The sequence below is a fragment of the Crocuta crocuta genome, unplaced genomic scaffold, assembly GCF_008692635.1.
Source record: "Crocuta crocuta isolate KB4526 unplaced genomic scaffold, BGI_CrCroc_1.0 scaffold160, whole genome shotgun sequence".
Taxonomy (NCBI): Eukaryota; Metazoa; Chordata; class Mammalia; order Carnivora; family Hyaenidae; genus Crocuta; species Crocuta crocuta.
In genome coordinates, this window is record NW_027527591.1 from 5,914,318 (window position 1) to 5,939,447 (window position 25,130).

Genomic DNA, 25,130 nt, shown 5'->3' on the forward strand with positions numbered 1-25,130 from the left:
AGCAGGTTAGTTACTCTACATTGAGCACTTAACTCTGTGCTGGGTGCGGTTGTAAGCATGTGACAAACATCTCATTGGATTCTCACAAAAACCATACGAGGTAAGAATTACGATTATTCCTGTTTATTAGATGAAGAAACAGTGGCTTCTAGAATGTAGTGACAGAGGCAAGATTTGAACACAGATTTGTCCGACTGAAAAGCTTATGCTCTAACTCAAGGGTCAGCAAACTACAGCCCACTGGCCAAATCTGGCTCCACCTCCTGTCCGCAAAGGAATGTTCTTGGAATACAGCTATTTTCATGTTGTTTACATTTCTTTTGTGCTAAGACAGTAGAGTCCCAAGGTTGTGACGCACATCCTGTGGCCTGCAGAGTCAAAACCATTTACCTTCTGGCCCTTTACAGAACGTTTGCTAACCCCTGCTCTCATGAAACAGTCCCCTTACATGTATTTCCTCCCCAAGTTTTAACAGGGAAACACATTTTGAAATAAACCTTTAGAAAATATTTATATTTCCATATATATTATGCTTTAGACATGATTTGTACTTTACTAGCTCAGAAAACAGGTTGGGATTAGAATCAATACATAATTCATGACAGATGAGTCCTGATTTACAATTATAAACTAAGGAGTAGAAATAACTCCCCTCAAAAAAAATACCCAAACAAAAAAATTCCAAACCTTCTATTCATGGAATCCTTAGTGACTAAATGAACATTACACTATTAGCTAAGCCAGGAAGTGTTAAAACAATTTATATTGTACTATTGTGGATAAAAAAACTATATTTATGATTTAGCAATTATGACAAAATTTAGAATTTGGAAGAAAACAATCAGTAAACTAATAAACAAAAAAAGCGCATAAGCCAAGAATAATAAATAACAAATTTATTTTTAGGAAAAATAATACACTTATACAGACTTACCTGTCACAACCAGAAATAGCCACAAACTAACAGGACTGGAAGGGATGATGAAAACAGACACTGGTCACAAGGACTACGCTTTATAACAAACACCTTGGGGTTTGCCTATCTCTAAGGCTCAAAGGGAAACTTATTAAAATTCATCCCTTAGTTGGTACTTTGCAGCACATCACAATTATGGTCAATAAATAACCTAAAAAGCACAATTGGGATGATTTTTTCAAAAACTACCTTTCTTCAAGGAGGAATTTCCCATAAATGCATATATAGAGTTTCCCCTGGCAAATGGAATGCTACTTTCATATATAATTCAGTCAGCAGATCTACGGTGAAGTTTTACAAGACAAAGTTTTTGTTTTCTCTACATGGTAATTCTGCTTTTATGCTTTATTTTCTACCAGCTAAAGAGAAACAAAGTATCGTGTCCAGTATCTCTAGCTGCCCTGGGTTAATTAGGTTCACGGTCTGTATGATGGGAGGGGAGCTAGCAGGTGCAAATCTGGTCCAGGTCCTTCAAACCAGGGGAGAGAAGGTTCGGGTAATCTTCAACACGGAGTGGGAACTACGGGCCTGCTTCCCTTGCACTATTTCAGTGCTTGGGTCTCCCAGTACTTGTATGGAAGAGCATCTGTGGGCTGTAGCTCCTGGGACTAAGGAGGAATGTGTGTAGTAAGATCAACATGCCCATGGTCTGGACCAGTTGAGTAGAGGGTATCTGGTGATTCCTTAAGATACCAGTAACTCATCCCTGGGCCACTGTGAAGTGTGACCACCATGCCGGTGAACCCAAAGACAGCATGTGAAAGGGTATTTCTGTCATTTGTAAATGTTCTCCCTGTAATTAGAGACGGGGCGGGGATCATGATAATCTTTTAGTCTACAGATCAGCAACTTCATGAAAGTAATATCCCATGGAGAACTGACAGCTATTCAGAGGCTTGGATCAAGTACAGAGCAACCGTGAGAACACAGAAGAGCTGTATTTCCGTGAGAAATCAACAGGCAAGGGACACATGATTTATTTGTGCACTGGCTATTTTTAAGACAAAGCCACTAGATTATTGCAACTATTTCCTTAATGTTTTGCAGGTTTGGATACATAGCTTTTTCTTTTTCATGTTCTTTGGTCCCAAATATTTACATAAATTTCTAATTTGAACTATCAATCTATTTTATATTTAAAAATGAAGGCAATATCCTAAATATCTTCTTAAAAGAATTAAGCCAAAGCCTCCCATATCACTTGAAATACATGGAGAGAATATTGGTGACTATCATTCAGGTGATCTTCAAAAGAAGCTACAACTATTAATAATTCCTAGTTGTATATGTGGATTTATTCAGTGAAAATTGCATTCATGATAAGAATACTAATAAAACACTCACATAAAAACATTTTTGTCAATAAAAAATAATGACAAAAAAGGTTGTTTTAAAATTACTTTTGTCAGTAGAAGAACAATGGAAGCTTTTGGACCATTGTCTTAATTGTGAAGACATTATAAGCACCCCAATATTATTTTATGCCCCACATTGTTCCAGACAGGAGAAGGTTCTTCACTGCATGAGAAAAACACACGGCACAGACACATCCAAATCACACCACAAGTTGCACTTGCAAGGGGAACACATCAACGAGACAAAACACGACAGGGGTTAGGTACCAACAATGGTCAGCTCACACACGAGGAGCCATACAGAAACACTCTGAAACTCACAAAGATGCTTACTCTATTCCCCACCCTGTACCTCCAAAAATCACCCCCAGGGCCAGAATGGTGCCTGCCACAGCACCTATTAGCCTGCTTGTGGCCATGTTCACTGTGTGGAGGGAAAACGGAGATGTTTTTAACAAAGGAAATGAATTACACACTGATTTCACTAACACACAAAATAATCTATTCAGGAAATGCTTTGAAAGTCAGTTAAATACTGACATCTTTGCTTTAAAATTTAAAATGAAGGTCTACATACACATTGAAAATACTGAAGAATAATTTCGAGGCTAATTTAACTTCAAGCTCTACAAACCCTACCTAAAAACATCCTCTCTTATAAATACTGTTAAACATATAAATAATCTAATTGGAGTTACAGTTCCTACGAGGAATGAGTTGGCATTAAACTGTCATTTAAACTGCAATAACAGCAAGTCTGGATTTTAACTACAAAGTAACACACCAGCAGTATACTTTAGAAATTTCTCAAACTGTAACATATGCCTAAGAAACTGCATTCTTTTAAACTTCAGAACTTATCATTCAATTTTGTGAAAATCCTTACAAATTTAAAACAGAGTATCTTTAAAATTAAGTACATTTTCTCCTGGAAAAGTGTATTTCACATAACTCTGCAATGTTTGGGTCTCGTTGTTGTTTACAGTTTCCACTGCATAAACTATTTGCTCAGAGAAAGTCGGGGTCACTGGGAAGTACTGATTGCTTCCGATCACCCTGTGGTAGATTACTGAGCGGAGACACGCCCTGCCCCTGCACATCACCACTTCTGTGCTGAGCTTTGAGCTTTCAGATGTTGCAAAAAGGGCCTGCAGTGTGCAAAGCTCCCCAAGCCGCTCTCTGCACAGGCAAGAGGAAGTTTAGTGCCGAAGCAGGAGGGCAGATGATTTAAGATTGAGTCTGTGTGTGTGCGTGCGTGCAACCGTGCGGGCATATACACACTTTATCTCATAACTCCATGCGATCAAAAGTGCTGGCTTCAAACCCCTTTACTAATGAAAAGAGAGATTAACTTTGACAAGCCTGCATCACACAGACTGGGTGCTGTGAGACGGTGAAGTTAAACAATGAACCACGATTTGAACTCACAGTTTTTTAAGGCTTAGTATTGTGTTCATTGACCTTTTTGCCCCAATACTCTCCGAAAGAAGAGAGAGAACCTTGGATCGCCCACGCTGGTGAGCAGCTGTACTTCACTTAATTGCAGGCAAACAGTACGAGTAAGAGATTCTAGTTTTATCCTCAGCTAGGCACAACCTGAGTTGTTAATGAAAAGAAAAAAAAAAAAAAAAAGGAAACAGAAAATGGAGAAAATTTACTGAGGGCATTGAGGGTAATGGAAAGAAGACCTACATATAAGGTGGTGGTGATGTTTTCCAGATAAGACAGTACATTATAATTCAAAATAACCAAAACCATATCTCAGATTTCCAAACTGTGGAGCCAAATACTGGAATGAAAGGTATCACAAATATGAATACTCACTTTTTAAGATCTTAGAAAATCACTGCCTTCAGAATATTAAATTAACATGGATGTATTATTTTACAATTTAGGGGTTTTTTTTGCTTAAGATTTAGGCATTGGCGCTCAGAGCCAACATACCTGAAACTCCTATTACCTCTTCAATTTTTATATAAGCTACATATGCTAAATTGTAGGAAACACACATGCACACACCTGTAAAATGTGGTAGTCAATGAATATTTGTTAATTTTTAAAAATTATAACTGCGTGAGTGATGAAGAAAATAACAACTTAAAAAGGCTTTTTTATTTGCTACAGATGTAATTCCTCTCTGTAGCATCAAAAGAATGGGGCAATCCGTCATGTGGGTTTTCGAAACCAGCCAGAGGAGCGGGGCCTCCCTACAGATGCTTCAGATACACATTCCACAGCAACAGACAGAGTGTGTACTCTCTGCTGAGCAAGAATAATCACCTCCAAATTCTTAACTGATAACTACTTCTAACACCAAAACAAAATTTTAAAAAGTAGGAAAAAAAGCTTTTTCGAAAGTCTTCCCCCTCCTCCTTGTTTGCCCACTACCTTTAATTCTGGTGTGAAAACGTATGTAAAATAGCCTTGACTCTTTACCGTGATACTTAACAGGGTTATCTCTTCCAGTGGGTGGTGTCTCTATCTGCTTTTAAACGGACATGAATTAATTGCGTGGCTCACAAGTGGGTGGATTTTTTGGGGGACAAATTTGAAAACAGAGGTGTCAGCTGCTCCTCACAGCTACAAAGGATTTACCTTCTTATTGAAAAAGAAACAAAAAACCTCTCTTGGACCTTTGGGGGTCAATGCTCTCCTTTGTACCTCTATACTAATTTACTTATGATCTAACTATAATTGTTCATTCATTCACGCATTCATTTGTTCATTTGTTATCTATTAGATGGGTTTTTTTGCTCCAGGGACTATGCTGGGTCCATGATGATATACTTTACTTTTCTTTGCATCTCGCCAAACTTGGAGATGGAACTCATAAAGACTCTAGCTAATAACACAATCCCGCAATTAGGGATTCAACTTTGTTCCCTAACTCTTTAACATACTTACCTTCGTGTTATAGCTTGTTTGTGGAAATTCTTTATTTCCTAGCAGTACGTCCTCATTTTTGTTTTATTAACTTCTGTTGTTTGTTGGTTTATTATTATCATTGTTTTTAGTGTTGGTTCCCCACTATCTAGGCTCACATGTACTAAAAGGCAGAATTTTTGATAAGGGTATAATATTAAGATACAAACTCTAACTTTTCTCCTTTTGTTAAGACATTCTACTTTATATGTAGAATTCTTCCACAGACCAGTCATGCTTCAGATAGCATGAAATTGCACTTCTGAAACTGAGGAGCTATTTTTTCTTACTTTTAGAGAGTTTCTGAAACAAAAAGGTGCATTATTTCATCCATGTGATGCTAATGAGCCAAAGGCGCTATAATCCTGCATCCTTAATACTACAAAGGCAGGAGGCATCAAAGCCATCATTTAAATTCTATAAACCAAAGTTCTTTCTGCAGGGATTTATGATTTTCTAAAATTTAAGATCAGAAATAAATACTAAATATATTCTCTGTACTTTAGAATACAATATTGGCATGACAAACATATATTTTCTAGCTCCGTATTTCATTGTTAGACATACAATCAGATCTCCTTACTCTTTTCCATGAAATTAAAAAAAAATAATTTCACTTCAGATACACTGGGACAGATGTCTGAAAAGATGAAAAACAAATTAATTTCATGTAAGAATATTATTTCAGTCAGTTTATACTGTCAATGGAAATATCATGGAGTTTTTCTGAATCCCAACAAAATAAACTCAGTTACCAAAAAATTTTAAAACCTGGTAAATCCTTAAGTTATGGATGAGGCCATTACTGATGAGAAAAATACATAGGGGATACATAATTTTACAAGAGCATAATCATATATAACTATAATATCTCATATCTAATCATCTGAACTACAAAATCAAAGATTTGTGCACTCACAAAGGAAATTATCAACAAGATGTACACAAAGATAAATGTAAACGCTAAATAATGCTCTTCAAGGTATTAAGACTTAGAAATTATTTTCAAAATACTAAATGCTAATAACATAATACTCCCCTGAAAAGCAATGGATGAGCTAATATGCTTAATCATGACTTGTTCATGGTCTCACTCTTTCTACTTACTACTGTGCTGTGAGAACCCACAGAATAACAACACTTAGTTTGAAGCGAGGCAGTCAGTGTGCAATAACAGAAAAAATATTAGGCTCAAGACCAGGTGCTCTATGTTTTACCCTTGGCTCTGTTACCCCTGATAATTAAGTTAGTTTTCTCATTTGTAAAACAATGAGTCTGGATTGAATGGCCACTTCTATCTCTGATTTGATGACTGCGGACATAATGACAGGGTCTGACCAAAGCTTCCGCATCTCTGCCCTTCCTTATCAATGAAAACATGATATGTATCAGTTTCTTTTCTTCTCTTTTCCCCTGTAATGAGGATGCAAACCATTCAGTGAGAAGAATTCCAATGTGCTGCATAAGAAGCACCATGAAAAGATGCCCACAAATTGACAAAAATTATTGGTACTTCTACTGACTCTCCTATAGTATGTGGGAGGTCCAGGCCTTTTAAAGATTGCAAACCTCCCTCTTACACTGTTGGTGGAAATGCAAACTGGTGCAGCCCCTCTGGAAGACAGTGTGGAGGTTCCTCAAAAAATTAACAATGGAACTCCCCTATGACCCAGCAATAGCACTGCTAGGAATTTACCTGAGGGATAGAGTAGTGCTGATGCATAGGGGCACATGTACCCCAATGTTCATAGCAGCACTATCAACAACAGTCAAAACATGGAAAGAGCCTAAGTGTCCATTAACTGATGAATGGATCAAGAAGATGTGGTTTATCTGTACAATGGAATACTACATGGCAATGAGAAAGAAGGAAATCTGGCCATGTGTAGCAATGTGGATGGAACTTGAAGGTGTTATGCTGAGCGAAATAAGTCAGGCAGAGAAGGACAGATACCATATGTTTGCACATATAGGTGGATTAGGAGGAACTTAACGGAGGACCATGGGGTAGAAGAAGGGGAAAAATAGTTAGGGAGAGAGAGGGAGGCAAACCATGAGAGACTCTTAAATACTGAGAACAAACTGAGGGTTGATGGGGGGTGGGGAAGAAGGAAAGGGGGGTGATGGGCATGGAGGAGGGCACTTGTTGGGATCGGCACTGGGTGTTATATGGAAACCAACTTGACAATAAACTATAATAAAAAAAAATAAAGGGTGCAAACTTATTCTACCCTATCAGGACAAGCCAAAATAATTTCTTTCAGTGAATTCAGTGGACACATGCTGGGAGAAGAGGGGCCAGAAGAATCTTCATAAGTAAAATATGGGAAGTAAAAGACAATGTAGAAAACATGAGTGAAGGGGTGCCTGGGTGGCTCAGTCGGTTGAGCATCGACTTCGGCTCAGGTCATGATCTCACAGTTTGTGGGTTTGAGCCCCGCATCAGGCTGTGTGCTGACAGCTTGGAGCCTGGAGCCTGTCTTCAGATTCTGTGTGTGTCTCTCTCTCTGACCCTCCCCTGCCCACACTGTCTCTCTCTCAAAAATAAATTTTAAAACATTTAAAAAATTAAAAAAAAAGAAAACATGAGTGAAGTAATATGTAATAGGAAATCTTTTTTAAAAAAATCTTTGCTCACGTGGTTTTTGCTTTGAAATGCTATTTCTTGCTTTTTAATAATTTTGGGTTGAGACATTGGAGCAAATAAACCAGTAGTCTTTAAACTGTGGGTCAACAAGTGCAGAGTAACTTCAATGACAATATTTTTATAGCTTTTTAAATAATAGATTAATTAATTTATTTAATTTACATCCAAGTTTGTTAGCCTGTAGTGCTATGATGATTTCAGTAGATTCCAGTGATTCATCCCCTATGTAGAACAGCCAGTGCTCCTCCCAGCAGGTTCCTCCTCCCGCAAGCCCCTTGCGCATTTAGCCCATCCCCCCTCCCACAAGCCCTCCAGGAACCCTCAGTTTGTTCTCCATATTTAAGAGTCTCTTATGTTTTGTCCCCCGCCCTTTGCTTTTATATTATTCTTGCCTCCCTTCCTTTATGTTTATCTGTTTTGTATCTTAAATTCCTCATAAGAATGAAGTCATATGATACTTGTCTTTCTCTGATTGGCTAATTTTGCTTAGCATAATACCCTCCAGTTCTCTCCACATGGTTGCAAATCGCAAGATTTTATTCTTTTTGATTGAATAGCAATAGTGTGTGTGTGTGTGTGTGTGTGTGTGTGTGTGTGTTCCTACCCAGATGGGAGAGTTTGAATTTTTGTTCTTCCAGAAACTTGATGTTAAAATAAGAGAAACATGCAAAGCACACTGGCTCATTTCTGACACCCTCATCAGCTGAAACAAAGTCACGGAGTTCTCCTTTATTTTTACTAATTATGTTTTGATTCAGAGGCCTGCAGTTGTATATGATCTATCTTTCATGCCCATTTTAATAATAAAAAGGGCAATATTTTCTGTTTTATTTTTGAATTTTTTCCTCCATAACAAGAAAACACACTAAAGTTACATAAAACTTAAGTATTTTTCAATACCCTGTCACTGTATCTATACAGAAAAGCCTTCATCCATGGGTATGACAGGTCACTTGGGTCTTGCCCCCTGTATGTGGCAAGCAGTTGAGAAGCACCCAAACACTGTGATCCATAAGGCAAGTGCCGGGGTGCCTGGGTGGCTCAGTTGGTTAAGCATCTGACTTCAGCTCAGGTCATGATCTCGCAGTTCGTGTGTTCGAGCCCCGCATCGGGCTCTGTGCTGACAGCTAGCTCAGAGCCTAGAGCCTGTTTCAGATTCTGTATTCCCCTCTTTCTCTGACCCTCCCCTGCTCATGCTGTCTCTCTCTCTGTCTCTCAGAAATAAATAAAACATTAACAATTTTTTAAAAAAATAAGGCAAGTGCCAACCAAACTAATTCGATCATGAGAAAGAATATATGGTAATCAGTCAGAGAAAAACCTTGGCACCTCGGGAGCAACGTTGGCACCTATAGTCAAGAAAGTACAGATTGTTTCAGTGTTTTGAGTTCATGACCTGCTCCTCTTCAACAAGCAATATAAATGGTTACTGATAAACTAAAAATCAGCACTAGCACGCACCGTCTTATTTCCTTTACATGTTCCCAAAGGGAAAGGATGTACTATTTATTGAGTGCCTACAATATGCCAAGGGTATGCTGTCTTTTAAATAGTAGGTGGTCAATAAAAATTTGCTATCTGGATACAATTAGAAGTAAAGTATATAATATCTCTCATCATTTTCTTTTAACTAGAATATCAGAAACAAAATCATAAAACCCCATAACAAGGTGTTAAAATTTTGATTTCTGTTCTTCCTCATTTTACTAATGTATTAACAGATTTTTTAATAGAATATGAAAAGATATTAATAACCATTTAGATAAAGCTATTATTTAGTCATGCTAAAATTGCTTGACTTTTCTGGAAATCTAATAATTTACAATAATAGCTGCACTTCATATGTAGTAATTAATGGTTTTTTCAATTTAATCAATATTAGCAGAGTCATGAGGATTTTAACAATTTTAGAACCAGTGGGTACCTTTATGTTAGTGACTCCATTGTCTTCATTAATAATGAAAAAAGAAAACATGCAACAGAAAAGAAATACACCAGAATGTGTATATCAGTTACCTCTGAGTTTTGGCATTAAGGGTGATTTTTATTTTCTTTTTAATCTTTTCCTTATTTGCAAAATTCTCTACCATAAACAAGTATTACTTGAATGGTCATAAAACTTATTTTTAAAAGATAATATAGAAGAGCACCATGGGGAAAAGGAAAACAAAACAGAAGGCGGCTGTGAATCTCCTCTTTTCCAGAATGAGGCTGTTTGCTTTACACCTCCCAGCTAAGCTTTCTAGGCATAGGTGGGTGAGGGAATGGGGAATAGACAGAATCAGACAAGTGATAACCCCCGACCCCATGTCATGAAAAAGAACAGAGTCTAAGCCACTTTAGCTCTGTTCATCTCTGCTTTATATATCACTTGAAGAAACAGCCTCTAGATCTTTAAGAGAATCACAGACGTGCCACGGAGAGAAAATTTGGAAAGAATGAACGTCTGCTTCTCTTGTCAGAGCTTTAAATCTGCTCTAAATCTAACTTCTGAAGGTGGATCCAAGAATTTTTTGTTCCAGTTTTAAGGTAACTAAAGACTAAATGTAAAAGTGGAATTAGTTCCTTTTTACAAATAGCAGTAGAAGAACAGAAATAGACTGTGAGGGTGTGACTATGATTCTTCTTACAGAATTTCAATAGCACAGGCATATTAAATAAATGCATGGAGAGTTTTTAGCACACCCACTATTACTGAACATTACACATGCCCCCGGATCAGCTAAATCTCTTCAGGAATTGAGGATCATGGAGCTTCATATACTTTTCAAAGTCGTATCTTCCCCATATTTTCTCAGTGCTGAAGTTCAGAGAGTTTAAATGCGCTTTCATGCAAAACTAAGCAGATCAAAATAGCACTATTTCTATATGTACTTTTCCTACTTGCAGGAAAAGATCATGATAGTTATTTATAAATACCATTAGTGGCACCATGAAAAAGAAGAACATGATGTATGAGGTCACTGGGACACATCCTTTGTTCTAGAAACTCTGGCTTCTCAGGTATGATGCTATAGATGCTCTAATAAGCCTATTGCAACAGAGGACTTTTTTAGATATGTGAAGTCATGTGGGGGCTTGGGAATGAGGGGATAAGGAGAAAACGATGACCGTGTTTATGACAAAGAGCACATTATAACAAATGTAACAGAAGAGAATGGGCCTGAGACCAACCACTTGGGTACTGGTCCCAACTCTGTCTCTGGCTACCTGGATAACTATAGGATGTCACCTGTCTTCGAGGCCTGGGTGTTCTTATCTGCAAAATGGTTCTAGATGGCCACTGAGACTCCATCTAATTCTAAAATTCTAATTTCTCTCTTTCTGATGGCTGATTAAAACATAGTCCAGATGTTTTATATTCTCTTTGAAGACTTAAAAGTTCTGTGAGGGTTTTCGGGGAACCTGGGTGGCTCAGTTGGTTAAGTGTCTGACTCTTGATTTCAGCTCAGGTCATGATCTCACAGTTCTCGAGATTGAGCCCTGCGTCAGTGTCTGTGCTGACAGCACAGAACCTGCCTGGGATTCTCTCCCTCTCCTTCTCTCTCTCTGCCGCTCCCTCCCTCACGTGTGCTCTTGCTCTCTCTCTCAAAATAAATAATAAACTTAAAAAATAATATAGTTCTGTGAAGCTTTTCAACTTCTTCCCAATCAAAAGTGTATTTAAGCAGAGCACAGAAGACAGCAATTTCCCTCTGGAGGGATTCTAATATTGAAGAATGTCTAGAGTCTCATGTCTGCCAAAAAGATTTTATCTATTAGAAAACTGGCATAGTGTAGTCAAACTGTAAAATGATTAACATACGTGGTTATGGAAAAAGAAGGAGGTTTATAGGAAAGAAAGGAAACAGGGAGGAAGGAAATTGGTATATTTACTTCTTCCTAATCTCAGTTCTAAACTAAAGGAAAATTCAAACATTTCAATACATCACTCTAGAATTCTGAATTCTGCAGTAACATGAATTATATATTTGAATGACAAAAAAGATATTCTGATGTGTCTCCTTTCAAACGTAATAACTTGTTATATTGGCATTAGTGGAAGGGTACCAACAACTTGAGTATGCAATGAATTGAAACTGAAATCACACAAACCCTTGGGTCCTTCATCCTTGGGAGGGTGAAGGTTCCTAACCGGATCCCGGATACTGCAGTCTGTCCCTGCCCAGGTGAAATCACAGATGCAGGTGGCTTCATTACTACACACCTGTGAAGAACAAAGAACAGAAATGGGACAATTTCATTGTGCTCTTAAAACATTGTTTTTAATGTTTATTTATTTTTGAGAGAGACAGAGAGGGAGCAGGGAAGGGGCAGAGAGAGAGGGAGACACAGAACCTGAAGCAGGCTCCAGGCTCTGAGCTGTCAGCACAGGGCCTGATGTGGGGCTTGAACCCACAAATCATGAGATCATGACCTGAGCTGAAGTCGGACACTTCCAGTTGAGCCACCCAGGTGCCCCTCATTGTACTTTTCTGAATAATGGTGATAAGTGTAAAAGAGACATGGGACAGGGAAGAAGCTTTTGAAAGCCATTTTGAATGTTTTAAGTCCTCCATGGTTGACCAGAGGAGATAACATATATATAAAATTGTCGAGGGGTGTTTTCTTGTTAATTATAGAGAAATATCCATTAAAAGAAGAAAAAATGTTTTTTAAGATTTTATTTTTAAGTAATCTCTACACCCAACGTGGGGCTCGAACTCACAACCCTGAGATCAAGACTCACATAACTCTACCAACTGAGCCAACCAGGTGTCTCAGAAAAGAAGAAAATTTTATATTAAATATTAATTGTTTATATTGATATTATTTAGGTACACAAATGTCTGACAACGTAGGTTTTTTTCAGAAGTAGTTGTTTCTAGGAATATACTTCAGAAACACATGCTTAATTCAAGAAATTAAGAGATAAAGGGCTCCAGCAGCAGGACCAGAGATTAAAGACCAGACGATATGAATCACCAATGCATTCTTTTACCTCACCATGTCCAAATGGGCACCACACCCACCTCCCCTGACTGCCCTTGGTATCACCCCTCTCTCAGGCAGCCAGGCTGAAGACCCTCCTAGAATGATTTTTGTCTCCTTTTGTTTGTGCCGGAGACCAAGCAGTATGCTGGAATGGACTTGTAATTTACATGAAATAAACAATCATCTGCCAACTATAGATAGAGGTGTTTAAGCCCTTATCTGCCTGTGAAATACATTCAGAGGCGGATCATTAGAGATGATACACTGAATATCAGTTTACTGGTATAAGAAGCTTTTTAATCTGAAATGGTCTAATAGCATGGTTGGGATTAACAAGGCTGAATTCGACCTTTTATTTAACATGATGAAAAAATGGGAGGAATAGTAGAGAGTTAAGGGCCTTTCTAGACATTAAATTTTATGATGTTTTCAGAGGAATAACTGAAATGTCTGCCCTGTGCTTTTATTTTAACATAGTGATTATTGAACATTCACTATGTGCTAGGTACCTATGCCAAGTGCTTTACGTATAGCATCTAATTTAATCCCCATACTAGCACCCTGGTGGCTGAGAGAGGGTAAGTGCCTTATGTAAAGTCACTAGGAGACCAAGAAGCACAGCCAGGACTCAACCCATGGTTCTTTCTAGCCTCCAAAACCATGCTCTAAATCACTAAGCTATACTGACTGTTGAGTCTAGGATTCAACCAAAGCCCCAACTCTAAGAAGTCATTAGGCATATCCTTCTAAGGCCTCTGCCTTGTTGTACTCCATGTCATCCGCTAGCTAGCTATATTTTGAATTATTTGAGTTATTTTTGCCTTCCTTGCAGCATTCTCCTTTTATGTTATTACTCTCAATTTCTTCGTGTCTCTTTTTTATTCCATTTCTGAAGTCTGTATACATTTTGAAATATCTTTCTTTTACTAAGCTAATTTAAATAATTATTAAAATTTGTTTCTAGATATTAACCCTCGGTTTGCCAGGAAGTGTCTGCTCACTTTGTTCACAGAATTACAAATACATGCAGGTGTGAGTAGAGAAAGTATCTTCACTTCATCTGGTAATGGTCGGAGCAGAACTATACAACTTTAAACATATGAATTAGATCAGTGATTCAACCTCTAGTCTATGTGATCTTGTACACACGGATACTCAGTATACATGCTGAAGAGCCAAAGGCAATATGGAGAGGACTAAAGTTATTCTGAATGGCATGAAGTAGTTCACGTGGGGTCTACAGTTCTTTTAGGGACCCTATCAGTTTCTTCCACCTCTAGCTGACAAGGTATAGACAATGTGGGAAATATAAATAGCCAGTGATAAAACAAACAACACAAATAAAACCATACGGTATATATGCAGATGAGGATACTCTGGAAATTATCATAGCCAGTGCATAGATACTGGCAGCAGGCACAAAAGGAGAATGGCTGAAATGGAAGTCTGACTACTGTGAACTTTGAGGCTGCCAGACAATAAAGGTTTGAACTGAAACACTGATGCCTACTTACCCCATGGCCTGAACAGACTTTACCCTTGGAATCAAGTGGGCAGCTACTCATATTTAGGGCCTGAATCAGTAGGCACTTCCGATCTAAACACATCATGGATGGACCACATGGCGTTCCATCTTCTACATAGCCAACATCTGTATCATCATCTAAAATCACATGAGCACCACTAAAAGGAGAAAGATATTCATACAACCATTAGCACCATAGTTAGAAACAGAATGCCAACACGAATGAAGCTTGCTCTTCATGAAATTAAAGAGGCCGTCAGTGGACATGGATGGCTCCTAGAATTTCTCCACCTCTCTCTTCCTTTCCCCTTTCCAATGTCCCTCAATAAAAGAGCATGAAGACAGGAAATATTTTTCATTGCCATTATTGCATTGCATGCCATTAGGCAAAAAATGTCATTTGCACAAAGTATATTCTAAATCTTCACTTGTAGTCAAGACCAGCATAAAGACTAAGGGGGAGCTGTCTAAGAACAAAAGAAGCAAGCTTTTACACCAGCCCCTCCAAGGCTTTCAGGTGAGTCGTGGTACAGAAAGGCAGACGCTGAGCCAAAGTAGCAAATGAAAATACTCTGAGAATCATTATGATTACTTTAGAGAACTGGATTATTTATGGTGGAGAGACAAAACCAATTCGTCTCTACTGATATTTCTTTCTAAAACGTCAGAGTTGGGGAAAACCTGAATTTGAAGAATAATCGATGCTATAATGACCAATAGAGTAACTTGCTGAATATTTTACCAATATACTAGTTTAGAAGATATAATTTACTCAGGCTGTCATATCTAAAGATGTGTGAAAACTTACACACTCAAAGAATGCATCTAAGTAACCAAATTACGATTTATTCCAGGAAGGATCTTATTGTCTAGGACCTGGTTAGAATTGTTTACAGAAAAATTAAAAACAAAACAAAACAAAACAAAAAACAGCCATCATTTGAGCAAGAGAACATTTTTCAATTTGCTCACCCAACCAATTTACTAAATCTTCTTCAAAAGTTTTTTTTTTTTTTTGGATTTTTCCAAATCTTACATTCACTCACAAAAGATGAAGGTTTGCTACTCTAAGGATACTACAGATTAAGGTTTGCAGACGCTAAAGACAGTTCTGTGGGGGAATCCCAGACGTTTGGGGCCACAACAGTACCATCTGCATGAGTACCATCTTGGTTTAAAAAGTAAGCCTCACACTTCCTGTGCCCTATACTCACAGATAACTGGATATCAAATGTATGCCTACAACTATAAATAATATCTTAATAAATATGCTCTCTATGTTGAGTATTAAACCATCTTCTAAACCAGAAATATGTGATAAAAAATAAAACACTCAGAGTGTTCAAATAGTGACCTATTACAATGCTCAAAGCTTTAACCGTGGGTCAAAGTGGACACTGTAACTCTACTCAACAATTATGATTACAAAAAAGGCCCTCCTACTATTAAGTGGTCCAATTTTTGAGCAAATGTAATTTGTAAATCAATATACAACTTTGTTTCTTAACTCTAAACATTTAAGGTGATCATAAAATTAAAGTCAACAGTCCTCTTGTGAGAAGTAGAAAAATTTCACTTGATTTTTCTGAATTTGTCATTTTCATGATCCATTAGGTCTTCAAAAATTTAATATATTACCTGCAGTCAATTACTCGACCTTGATGGTAGAAGGAAGTTGGGATGATCTCACCCTGAAGTTGACCAATGCGTGGAGCTCGAGTAAGATTGGTACAGAGTAAAAATCCACAGAATACATCACTGAGCATGTCAAATAAAAACAAAAGCAGAACAGGATAGGAGGAATCAAGCTCAAAATAATCAAAACTATTCAGCCCACATGTATTCAAAAATGGAATATATTTTCTTTCCTTCTAAATAAAAAGATGTGTTCAAATACTATTGGTGGGCTATGACCCACACCTTCCTTGCTAAGAGGATCACAGTTTTGCTTGGGTAGCAACATGCCCAGCTTCTAGAGGCCAATCAGGACTGGTGTCTGAGCTAGTCATGGCACCCCCCACCCCCACACCCACTTTCCTAGCTGTCCCTCTGTCTTGCCCTAAGAGAGCTAAAAGTAGCCCCTGGGTGTGGTGACTTGAGGAGAAGCCAGATAGGAAGTTGCTGGGGAGAACGTCGCTTTCTGGATAAGAGGTTCAAGCCCTACAGGGAGAAGACGTTTTGTTCCCACCGCCACACTGCCTGTCTCTAAATGTGCATGCTTTGTATCTAGCTTGCCATCATGAGATCACAAGCAGGACAGAAACTCCAACATGCTAAGGGTTCGAGATCATCTGGGTCCTTAGAGACGTTGTTAAGTGACACCCCCCCACAATGAGAGCAGCCCCCTCCAGCTTATTTGTTAAGTAAACAATGAACTCTCCCCTAAAAAAGGGCGGAGAATTGAAATGCCACATCAAAGCAAAGGAAACCCATGTCCAATAAATACCCAAAAATGTACTAAATTCCATTTGCAAACAGGGAAGTGCAAATTAAAACCACAATAACATAGCAGTTTCTACCCACCAGAAAGGGTAAAAGTAAACCATCTGATAATACCAAGTATTGGTCAGTATGTGATTCAACAAAAGTCTCATATGCATATTACTGATGGTTGGGTTTACTAGCATAGTCATTTTAGAAAGCTGTGACATCATCTGGTGGCACTGAAAAGACATATACCCTCCGACCTAGCAATTTTTCTTTTAGGGATAGGCCTTAGAAAAACATGTACAAATGTGCACTAAGTTACAGTAGAACACCCACAGCAGTATGGTTCCTAACAGCCAAAACACGGAAACAACCTAAATTCACACAGAGTGGAGAAATACATCATGGTATGTGAATATGAATATGAATGAAAAATAAAACAAATGAACAATAAATATGAACAGGGACACACACCATAGAGGATGCTTAAAATGCTGACCTTAAGAGATAAAATAATATATGAAGTATGATTCCTTTTATACCAAAACCTTAGGCAAATTATATGGTTTAGGGATGAAAACGTAGGTAGCCAAACTCTAAAAGCCAGGAAAGTAATTGCCATAACTGGATGATAGTACCCCCAGGAGAGAGACAAGGGCACCTGGCGGGGAAAGATACATTTTCTGCGATGCTGCAAGTTCTACTCCTTGATCCAGGTAGGAATGACATGGAGGTTCGTGTAATAATCATTTGGCAAACTATATATTTGTGTATTATTCACCTTTCTGCTTACATGTTATATATCCCAATTTTTAAACATTTTAGAAAACATGCATTAATTTTCTTTGACTCCTTGGTGGATGCATGGTTTATAGATATTCAAAAGCTATCTCTTACAATGATCCAATTGAATGCCTCCCAAACTTTTTGAAGTGACAGAGACATAGAGAAATGATCAGGTTTGTCCAGGACATTAAGCTAATGAATGAAGCTAATGAAATCCAGGTGTCCAACCACATACATTTTTACTACTTTAGGCCTCATTCCCTCCTACTGTCTGTCACCTTAGAAAGAGGAGAAATATTTTGGAATATCTGTGCCTCACTCGTGAGACATTCGATGAGAAGTTCTGGTCTATTATTTTGGTTTAATTTTAAAGAAATTTTGGTCAAAGATCTGTTGTCTCCTAAGACCTCATCCACCACCAGAGACTACGTGGAATAGCAATGTTTCACAAAGCACAACAGAGAGATCATTAACTAGAAAAATAAAACTCCTTGTTCTGCTTCAGAACTGGGAGAATCCCCATGGTTATGGAAAGATAAAGAAGGATATTTGGCCCATAGCTTAATGGTCCCATAGATCATGTCCTTGAGTTAACCTTAATAAACTATTAAATCACAATTTTCACTTTCCCCAACCAATCAAGGGAAAATATGACCAGTGTGCTCTAAAAATATCTCATTTCCTGAGTAAAGATGCCTCCAATATGCACTAACTAGATGGTTTTTAGAAGGTGATGGAGAACCTGATATAGACGTTACATGCTTAATTAAATCAAATGGTGTTAAATGGTGTTGCACGCAAAGAATGATCAAAAATGTATATTACTTCACTTTGAATTGTTCCCAAGATATATACAGTCCACATATGTTGCTTGTAAAACTCTGTGTATACTAGTATATTCGTAGGCCATACCTTCCAGCAAAAGTAGAAAGTTAAGACCCAATATTATGTCTTAATACTTAGCAAAGTGTCTTTCCAAACAAGCATCAAGTAAAAGACAACACGTGAGAAATGTTTTACATAAATGTTATGAGTCTGTGCCATGGCAACAGCTTGGTCCATAGCCATTTGCTTCTAAATTGACTAATGTGTTTTTAAAATTCATACTGTAACAACCAGTAACACTAATTTTGTGCCCAATTCCCATTTGAGCCAGGGCTTCTGAGTCCCTCACTGTGCCCCTGAAGCTGACCACTCACTGTTTGCTGCACTGGATCCATCGGTCTCCATCCTTCCCACAGTTTCCCTTCTCCGTGCCTTCTGTATTCAGCTTTTCGTAACAGAACTTGTCAGACCCTGAAGCCTCTTTTGGAGATGAGCAAGAGAAGAGAATTTGTTTTAGTTATCTTTGTTATGCACAACCAGTAGCATGCAGGTAAATGTTTAACAACGGGTTGTCCACAAAAAGAAAAAAACAAAAACAAAAACAAACCGTGACTCGTAGCATTTGCCAATTTCCATGCTGTAAATACTGTTGTGTAAATTTCCACGGTCTAGACACATGGAAATTACATGGCTAATTTCCAGCTATCAGTATGATGGTGACAGGCTTCTGAAATTCCTGAAAATTTAACACTCGGCTCTTGCAAGCTACTAGGAGACAGGGCTAACACACCACTGTTTTTAATTTTGAAAAACAAACTGATTCCCAAATTCTTGTTTGATGGGTTTGAGGGAGGGAGGTAGGAATGGCCATCAGCAGGAATTAGGGAAAGTGACATACAGAAAACTAATAAAAATTTTTAGGCCTGGTATACATTAATATTAAAAGATATTATAAAGTATTAGGCAATTAAGATTTTATGTCGACTCTTGGGTTTTGATATACAAACCCTCTAAAAGACAAATATGCCTCTAACATCCTTCCTCTGTCAAAACTGGAGCAATGAAAGTAAATCTTTCAGTTAAGTGATATTTGCCAAACACTGAAATCATTCCTGCGGGGGCTCTAATAGTTCCTTCGTGTACTTTCTTTCCTTTGGGGGTGACCCAGCCTCCACCACAAGACAGACCCTTTTCTCTCTGTTGTGGTTTGGCCCCCATGAGCTGAAGTTCACTGGAAAGGCACTGTAAATGTCAGGAAGAGAAGGCGTGCATTAACATTTAGGGAATGTACTGACATACATGACCATGTACCCAAATCTCTATGTGTCTGCACCTCAAGAAGGACTTGCCTTTTTTCCCCTTCAAACTGAGAGAACAGAATTACAGAATTTAAAAAATAAGCCATTGTATTTTTCTGGGGTAAAAGAACAGAAAGCTCAAAGAGGGGTAAAAGTTAAATCCAAGGCACACAGTAAATCACAAAAGCAGCTGGACAATGAACGTGACTATCCCACTGAACCCAATCTTTGCAAGTGGGTGTGACGTCCCTTCTCTGACAGACAGATCACCGAGTGACACGGGTTGATTCTGATGACAAGTCCTCAGCTTGAACAGTTGTTTTCTGTGGTTCTGTGATCACATTCACCATCCTCTTTGTTCTCATCCTTTTCTAGAGTTTTGGGGGTTTTTTTTTAAACATTATTCCAGGAGCATCTGGGTGGCTCTGTTGGTTAAACATCCTACTCTTGATTTTGGCTCAGGTCATGATCTCATCGTTACTGAGATTGAGCCTTGCATCCAGCTCTGCACTGATAGTGTGGAGCCTACTTGGAATTCATTCTCTCTCTCTCTCTCTCTCTCTCTGCCTCTTATCTGCTCATGCTCTCTCTCTCTCTCTCTCAAAATAAATAAATAATCATTTAAAAATAAAATAAAACAAAACACCGCGCTGTACATGTCTTTCAGCAGGACTGCCAGAGTGGGATGGTAGGCAGAGAAACCTATGTGCAGCCAACAAGCAGAAAATGTGACTTACTGGTCCCCCAGATGTGCTGGCACTGGTTGTCCCGGGTCTTACACTCCCCGTTGTAGCAGCGACCCTGAGGACAGTGACACACGTTAGGAGGCCCACGCAGAAACAAATCCATTTCCCCCAGATTTGAACTGCAAGATCGACTTTTGTTGTGTTAGATAAGTTGATTGTTTTTCACTCCATGCCCCAATATTTTCAGTGAAAATAAAAATCACAGACATCTTAAGGGAAGCACAATGGACAGTTAAATTCTAAAACCCAGAACAGACCTCTGCGTTACGGCTCTTGAAGGCAAAATTTAATCATCTACAATTTTACACTTTATGGAAAACAAAAGTTGGTACACTTCCTTGGGTGATTCCAAAATGACTTTTACCTCCTTTTGGGTGTGAATGGTAATTACAACATGGCTTCAGGAAAGAAAAAGCCACATTATAACAGATAACAGCACATTATAACAGATTTTCCCACAACAGGCTGACATTATTGAAAGAGGGTCACAACTCAATAAATTAAATTCCTAATTCTTTAGTTGTTACATTTTTTCCCTTGCCCTCAATCGGACAATTTGTCACCAGGGTTAAATATAATACTATATTTAGTATTTGATATGGTGTGAAGTAACGCTGAATTAGAAGACCATTGCAGTAGTTTATTGTTCTTTGAGTTGCAATTTCTCTTCAAAGTTATATTTATCAAATTATATTTATCAAAAAGAAAAAAAGAACCCACAAACGAATCCTTTTGAAATTACATTTAAAGCTAATAGCCCAGCATACCTGATTCTGATTGCATGCGTACCCGTCTTGCTTATGAAGGTTTGGTGGGCACTGAAAAATATAATGTGTTTCCTTAATGTTCAACATAAATACCTTCAGATTCTGTGCACGGTATATAAAAATGCAATACAAAAATCAAGCATGGTGACTATATCACCGGGAACGTTTAGAAAAACATGAGTAATCTTAAGTAGGTTATCCAAACTAACTCTTCAAATAAATTAATCCATGCAATGGGTACATTATATTACTCTGTTTTTCCATGAGGTGAACTAGACTAAGAACTCACATGTGCTTGCACACAGAGTTAAAAGTAGAAGGAATTAAAATGGACAACCAAAGAAATGAATCATCTTGTTACGGAGGAGTGGACACATTGGAGAGCTAATTCACAAGACCTTTCTCAGACCTGTGAAATGTCACATCTGCATTCGACACCCCTGATGCTCACCCATGGGCCACATCACTGAGAAAGAAGGAACACTCTTTCAACCCAGTGTCAGCGATGCATCTCCATACATCTCCGACCTCTCAAACTACAGGCCTAGCACTAGAACAACCGTGGTGGGAAGGTTGCTTCTTTCTCCGGATCTATTTATCAAGCCATTGTTTAAAAAGTACACTTCATTTTCCCAAAAAGTTATCCTGAATAAATTAAAATGTTTAGTCTCTGCATTTTATTTGCCACATTTGAGAGACCTGAAGACATGTCAAGCCAAAGGCTCTAGTACAGTGTTCAAAGCAAATTTGAAGAGAAAAAAGCAATATACATACAGGTAAAGCAAGTGACTAAGAAACAGAACAGTGGGCCCTGGGTCCTCCCCATGTCTTCACCTGACAGTAAGTGACAATTCCGCTCTTCCAACTGGACAGGCTCCACACCATGAAGTCATTTTCTGTTTCTCTTTCTCTCACACCCTCCTTCGAGTGTGTCAACAAATCTCACTACCTCTACTTTCAAAATCTAATCACCGTCTGACCACTTTTCTCCACCTCCACTTCTAACACTCAGTCCAACCCACCATCATCCCTCACCTGACTTGTGAATCAGCCTCTGCTGACTGCCCTGTTTCTACCCTAGTCGCCTTATAGTCTACACAGCTACTGGAGTGTCCTTTTAAAGACATAAACCACGTCACGTTACTCTTCTGCTCAATGGCTTCCCCACGTGTTAATGGACTTCAAAGTTCAACACAATATGCACTTTGCATCCCCCCAACTCCATCCTCTCTCCGACCTCATCTCTCCTCTGCCATGACTGATGTGACTCTGCAAATATGCCAGACATGCTTCCACCTCACAGCCTCTGCCCTTGCTCTTTCCTCAAACTTCCCTCCAGATTTCTACATGGTTTGCTCTCAAAAACTATGACCCCTTCCATGTTGGCATTCTCTGTTCCCCATTTTCTGGTTTCTCCTTCTCGTTAGGATTTATCACCTCGTAATCATACATGTCCCTTGTTTGTTTGTCTTTGGTCTCTCTCTCCCCCCATCCATGTGAGCTCCAGGCAGTCAGGGATTTTATGTTTTGCTCCCTGCTACCTCTCAAGTACCTAGAACAAAACCAGGCTCAATCATCATTGAGTAGGTGCTCGATTAGTACTGGCTAACTGAATAAATAAATGAATGACTTATGCAGATACAATTAAGTTACTCTGTTCTCCACATATCAAGCTGTTTATCAAGTTCACTACAGAAAGGCAACAGAACTAATTTAGAATTTATAATTGCTAGGAAGCACTAGCTTACTAAGGAACACTTTGAGATAAAATGCTTTGGTTTTACATCTTTCTAAAGAAAAACTGACTTTCATATAAGCTTTCATTCACCACTGCTTTTCAATCAATCTGATGGTGACTATTCAAAGGACATAATTATCAGGACTAAAACCTGGCATACTGGGCCAGTGGCACAAAAACAGAGATCTGGCCACAAAAGTGGCCTCTTTCATCATCCAAATCCACTCAAAACATAATCATTATCTTATTAATCAACTAACATTAATTATTCACTTACTCCGAGCCAAACACAATCAGACTGAACAAAAATGCAAAAGAAATGTTGCTACTCAAATAGGTATATCAGGGTCTAAAATAACTCGATCACATTTGACTTTTGTGATGGTTCAATTAAAAAAATTTTTGTAGAATTCTTTACTAATTAAAAAAAAAGCCCTTATTATAAACTGTCATGGCCTCATGCAAACTTTGTAATCAATTTATTTTCAGTTTAGGCTAATAAAAGCAAGCTACTTATTACTGACATGTTTAACATGGGAAATTATGGAATGTCTTACATTCTCTGGAGACACGTAAAACAAAAGAACCATTAATCTGTATACTTTGTTCTGCTGTGAGCAGAGCTCTGAATTCCATCTCTAAATGCCATTCCAGCCCCCAGTTTCATGCTGTTGCAGGAAGGTTCACACGAGGCAGGCTTCAGCAGTGCAACAGCATTTAAATGTGCTTATTTTAAATTGTGTTATGCCACCCATTTAGATGCCATATTTTATAGTGCTAACAAGAAACATTTCCCACATCTTTCAAAAATACCTTTATTATATCACCCAGTATTGTTTGCCAAGGATTTCTCTCAGTTGCACAAGTATTGTTTATTCTGTGATAAACCGTGAATTTAAAGTGCAGCTCAAAGGGATCAGTAAATGCTAATATCAAAATTAACCAAAGACATGAGATACAAGACAAAGTCATAATGTTGCCCATGATACTGATTCTCAGAGATGCAGATTCTCAGAGATCCCATTTTCCTAATCATAATTAGTATCAATTAAATTCAGAGTTCACTGCCTGCTACAAAGCAGAGTTCTGACAGATCTTCCTTTACCCCAATTATCTATTTCAGGCACATTCTGGTCATGTAAGGCTATTCTAATATGCCACTGAGAAACTAATTGAATAGTATAATTTTCACCTTACACACATGAGGCAAAAAGAACGTTTTAAAAATTTAGGCAATAGAATAATAAGTTGAACCTAGAGCCCTCATTATAAAAGCTTTACTTCCAGTAAATTCAATGGCAATTCAGGAATTAAAGGCTGAAATGAGAAAAGCTGTACTTTGAAAAGAGCTGAACACACAGAACCAGAACCATATATGATGGGTATAAAGATAGTAGTATTCTACAAAACTAAAAATACAACTCAGTGGAGCAGTGTATCGGGATTGTCACAAAACATAAAACTTGGCACAAAACCCAGAACCCACAGTTCTTACACTCTTTCACTACATCATAGGAAAACTGCAAGGAAGCCTATTTCCATATCTAAGGAGAAGAAACGGGTAAGCATAAAGTCAGTAAGAAATAGCTTGAACATATTTCACTGTATCACATCCTTAAAAGGGTCCCTCTGAATTGAATCTCAGATAATACACATTGAGAACCTTCCAAAGGTTAAAAACCTTTGCCTCCTTCTCCTCTAGGGTTTTTTGTTTTGTTCTGTTTTGTTTCCCCAGGGAAGGGAACTCAGTGTAATTCTGGCCACTCTGTTCCTACACTGCTTCCCTCCCCGACTCCGCCCCAGGCAGGAAGACTGGCTGACTGATTGACAAAGCAAGTAAGAACTACGACGACGCAGTTTGGCTCAGTTCTGCCTTCTTCTCTTGCTTTCTCGAAAAAACTATACTCTCTCCACTGTCCCTCCAAGACACACAAGGCAAGGACCCACCTTTGCAGGGAGAAGTCACCCCATAACCCACCACTATAATAACCTGTTGCTACAGCCTGAATATGGGATCTAGAAGGAGGCTCGTTTAGGTCTCACACGAAGTTACAGCTTTCAAATGGTATTTTGACCTCCAATGAGTAGCAGTGCTACTTGTTCTCTGCCTTCTACTTATTGGGAGCCCCTTGGAAACCATAGTA

At 38.4% G+C, this 25,130-nt stretch overlaps 1 protein-coding gene across 1 annotated transcript in view; it reads right to left on the minus strand.

Moving 5' to 3' along the window:
- Positions 1 to 25,130, minus strand: part of ADAM23 (ADAM metallopeptidase domain 23) — a 164,265-nt gene that overhangs the window by 10,231 nt on the left and 128,904 nt on the right. The window contains exons 18-23 of the mRNA XM_077771577.1: positions 21,249 to 21,299; positions 20,473 to 20,536; positions 18,812 to 18,917; positions 16,038 to 16,157; positions 14,389 to 14,557; positions 11,996 to 12,107 (exon numbers count right to left, since the gene is read on the minus strand). Of these exons, the coding sequence (XP_077627703.1) occupies positions 11,996 to 12,107; positions 14,389 to 14,557; positions 16,038 to 16,157; positions 18,812 to 18,917; positions 20,473 to 20,536; positions 21,249 to 21,299 (622 nt within the window). The remainder of the gene's footprint in view (positions 1 to 11,995; positions 12,108 to 14,388; positions 14,558 to 16,037; positions 16,158 to 18,811; positions 18,918 to 20,472; positions 20,537 to 21,248; positions 21,300 to 25,130) is intronic.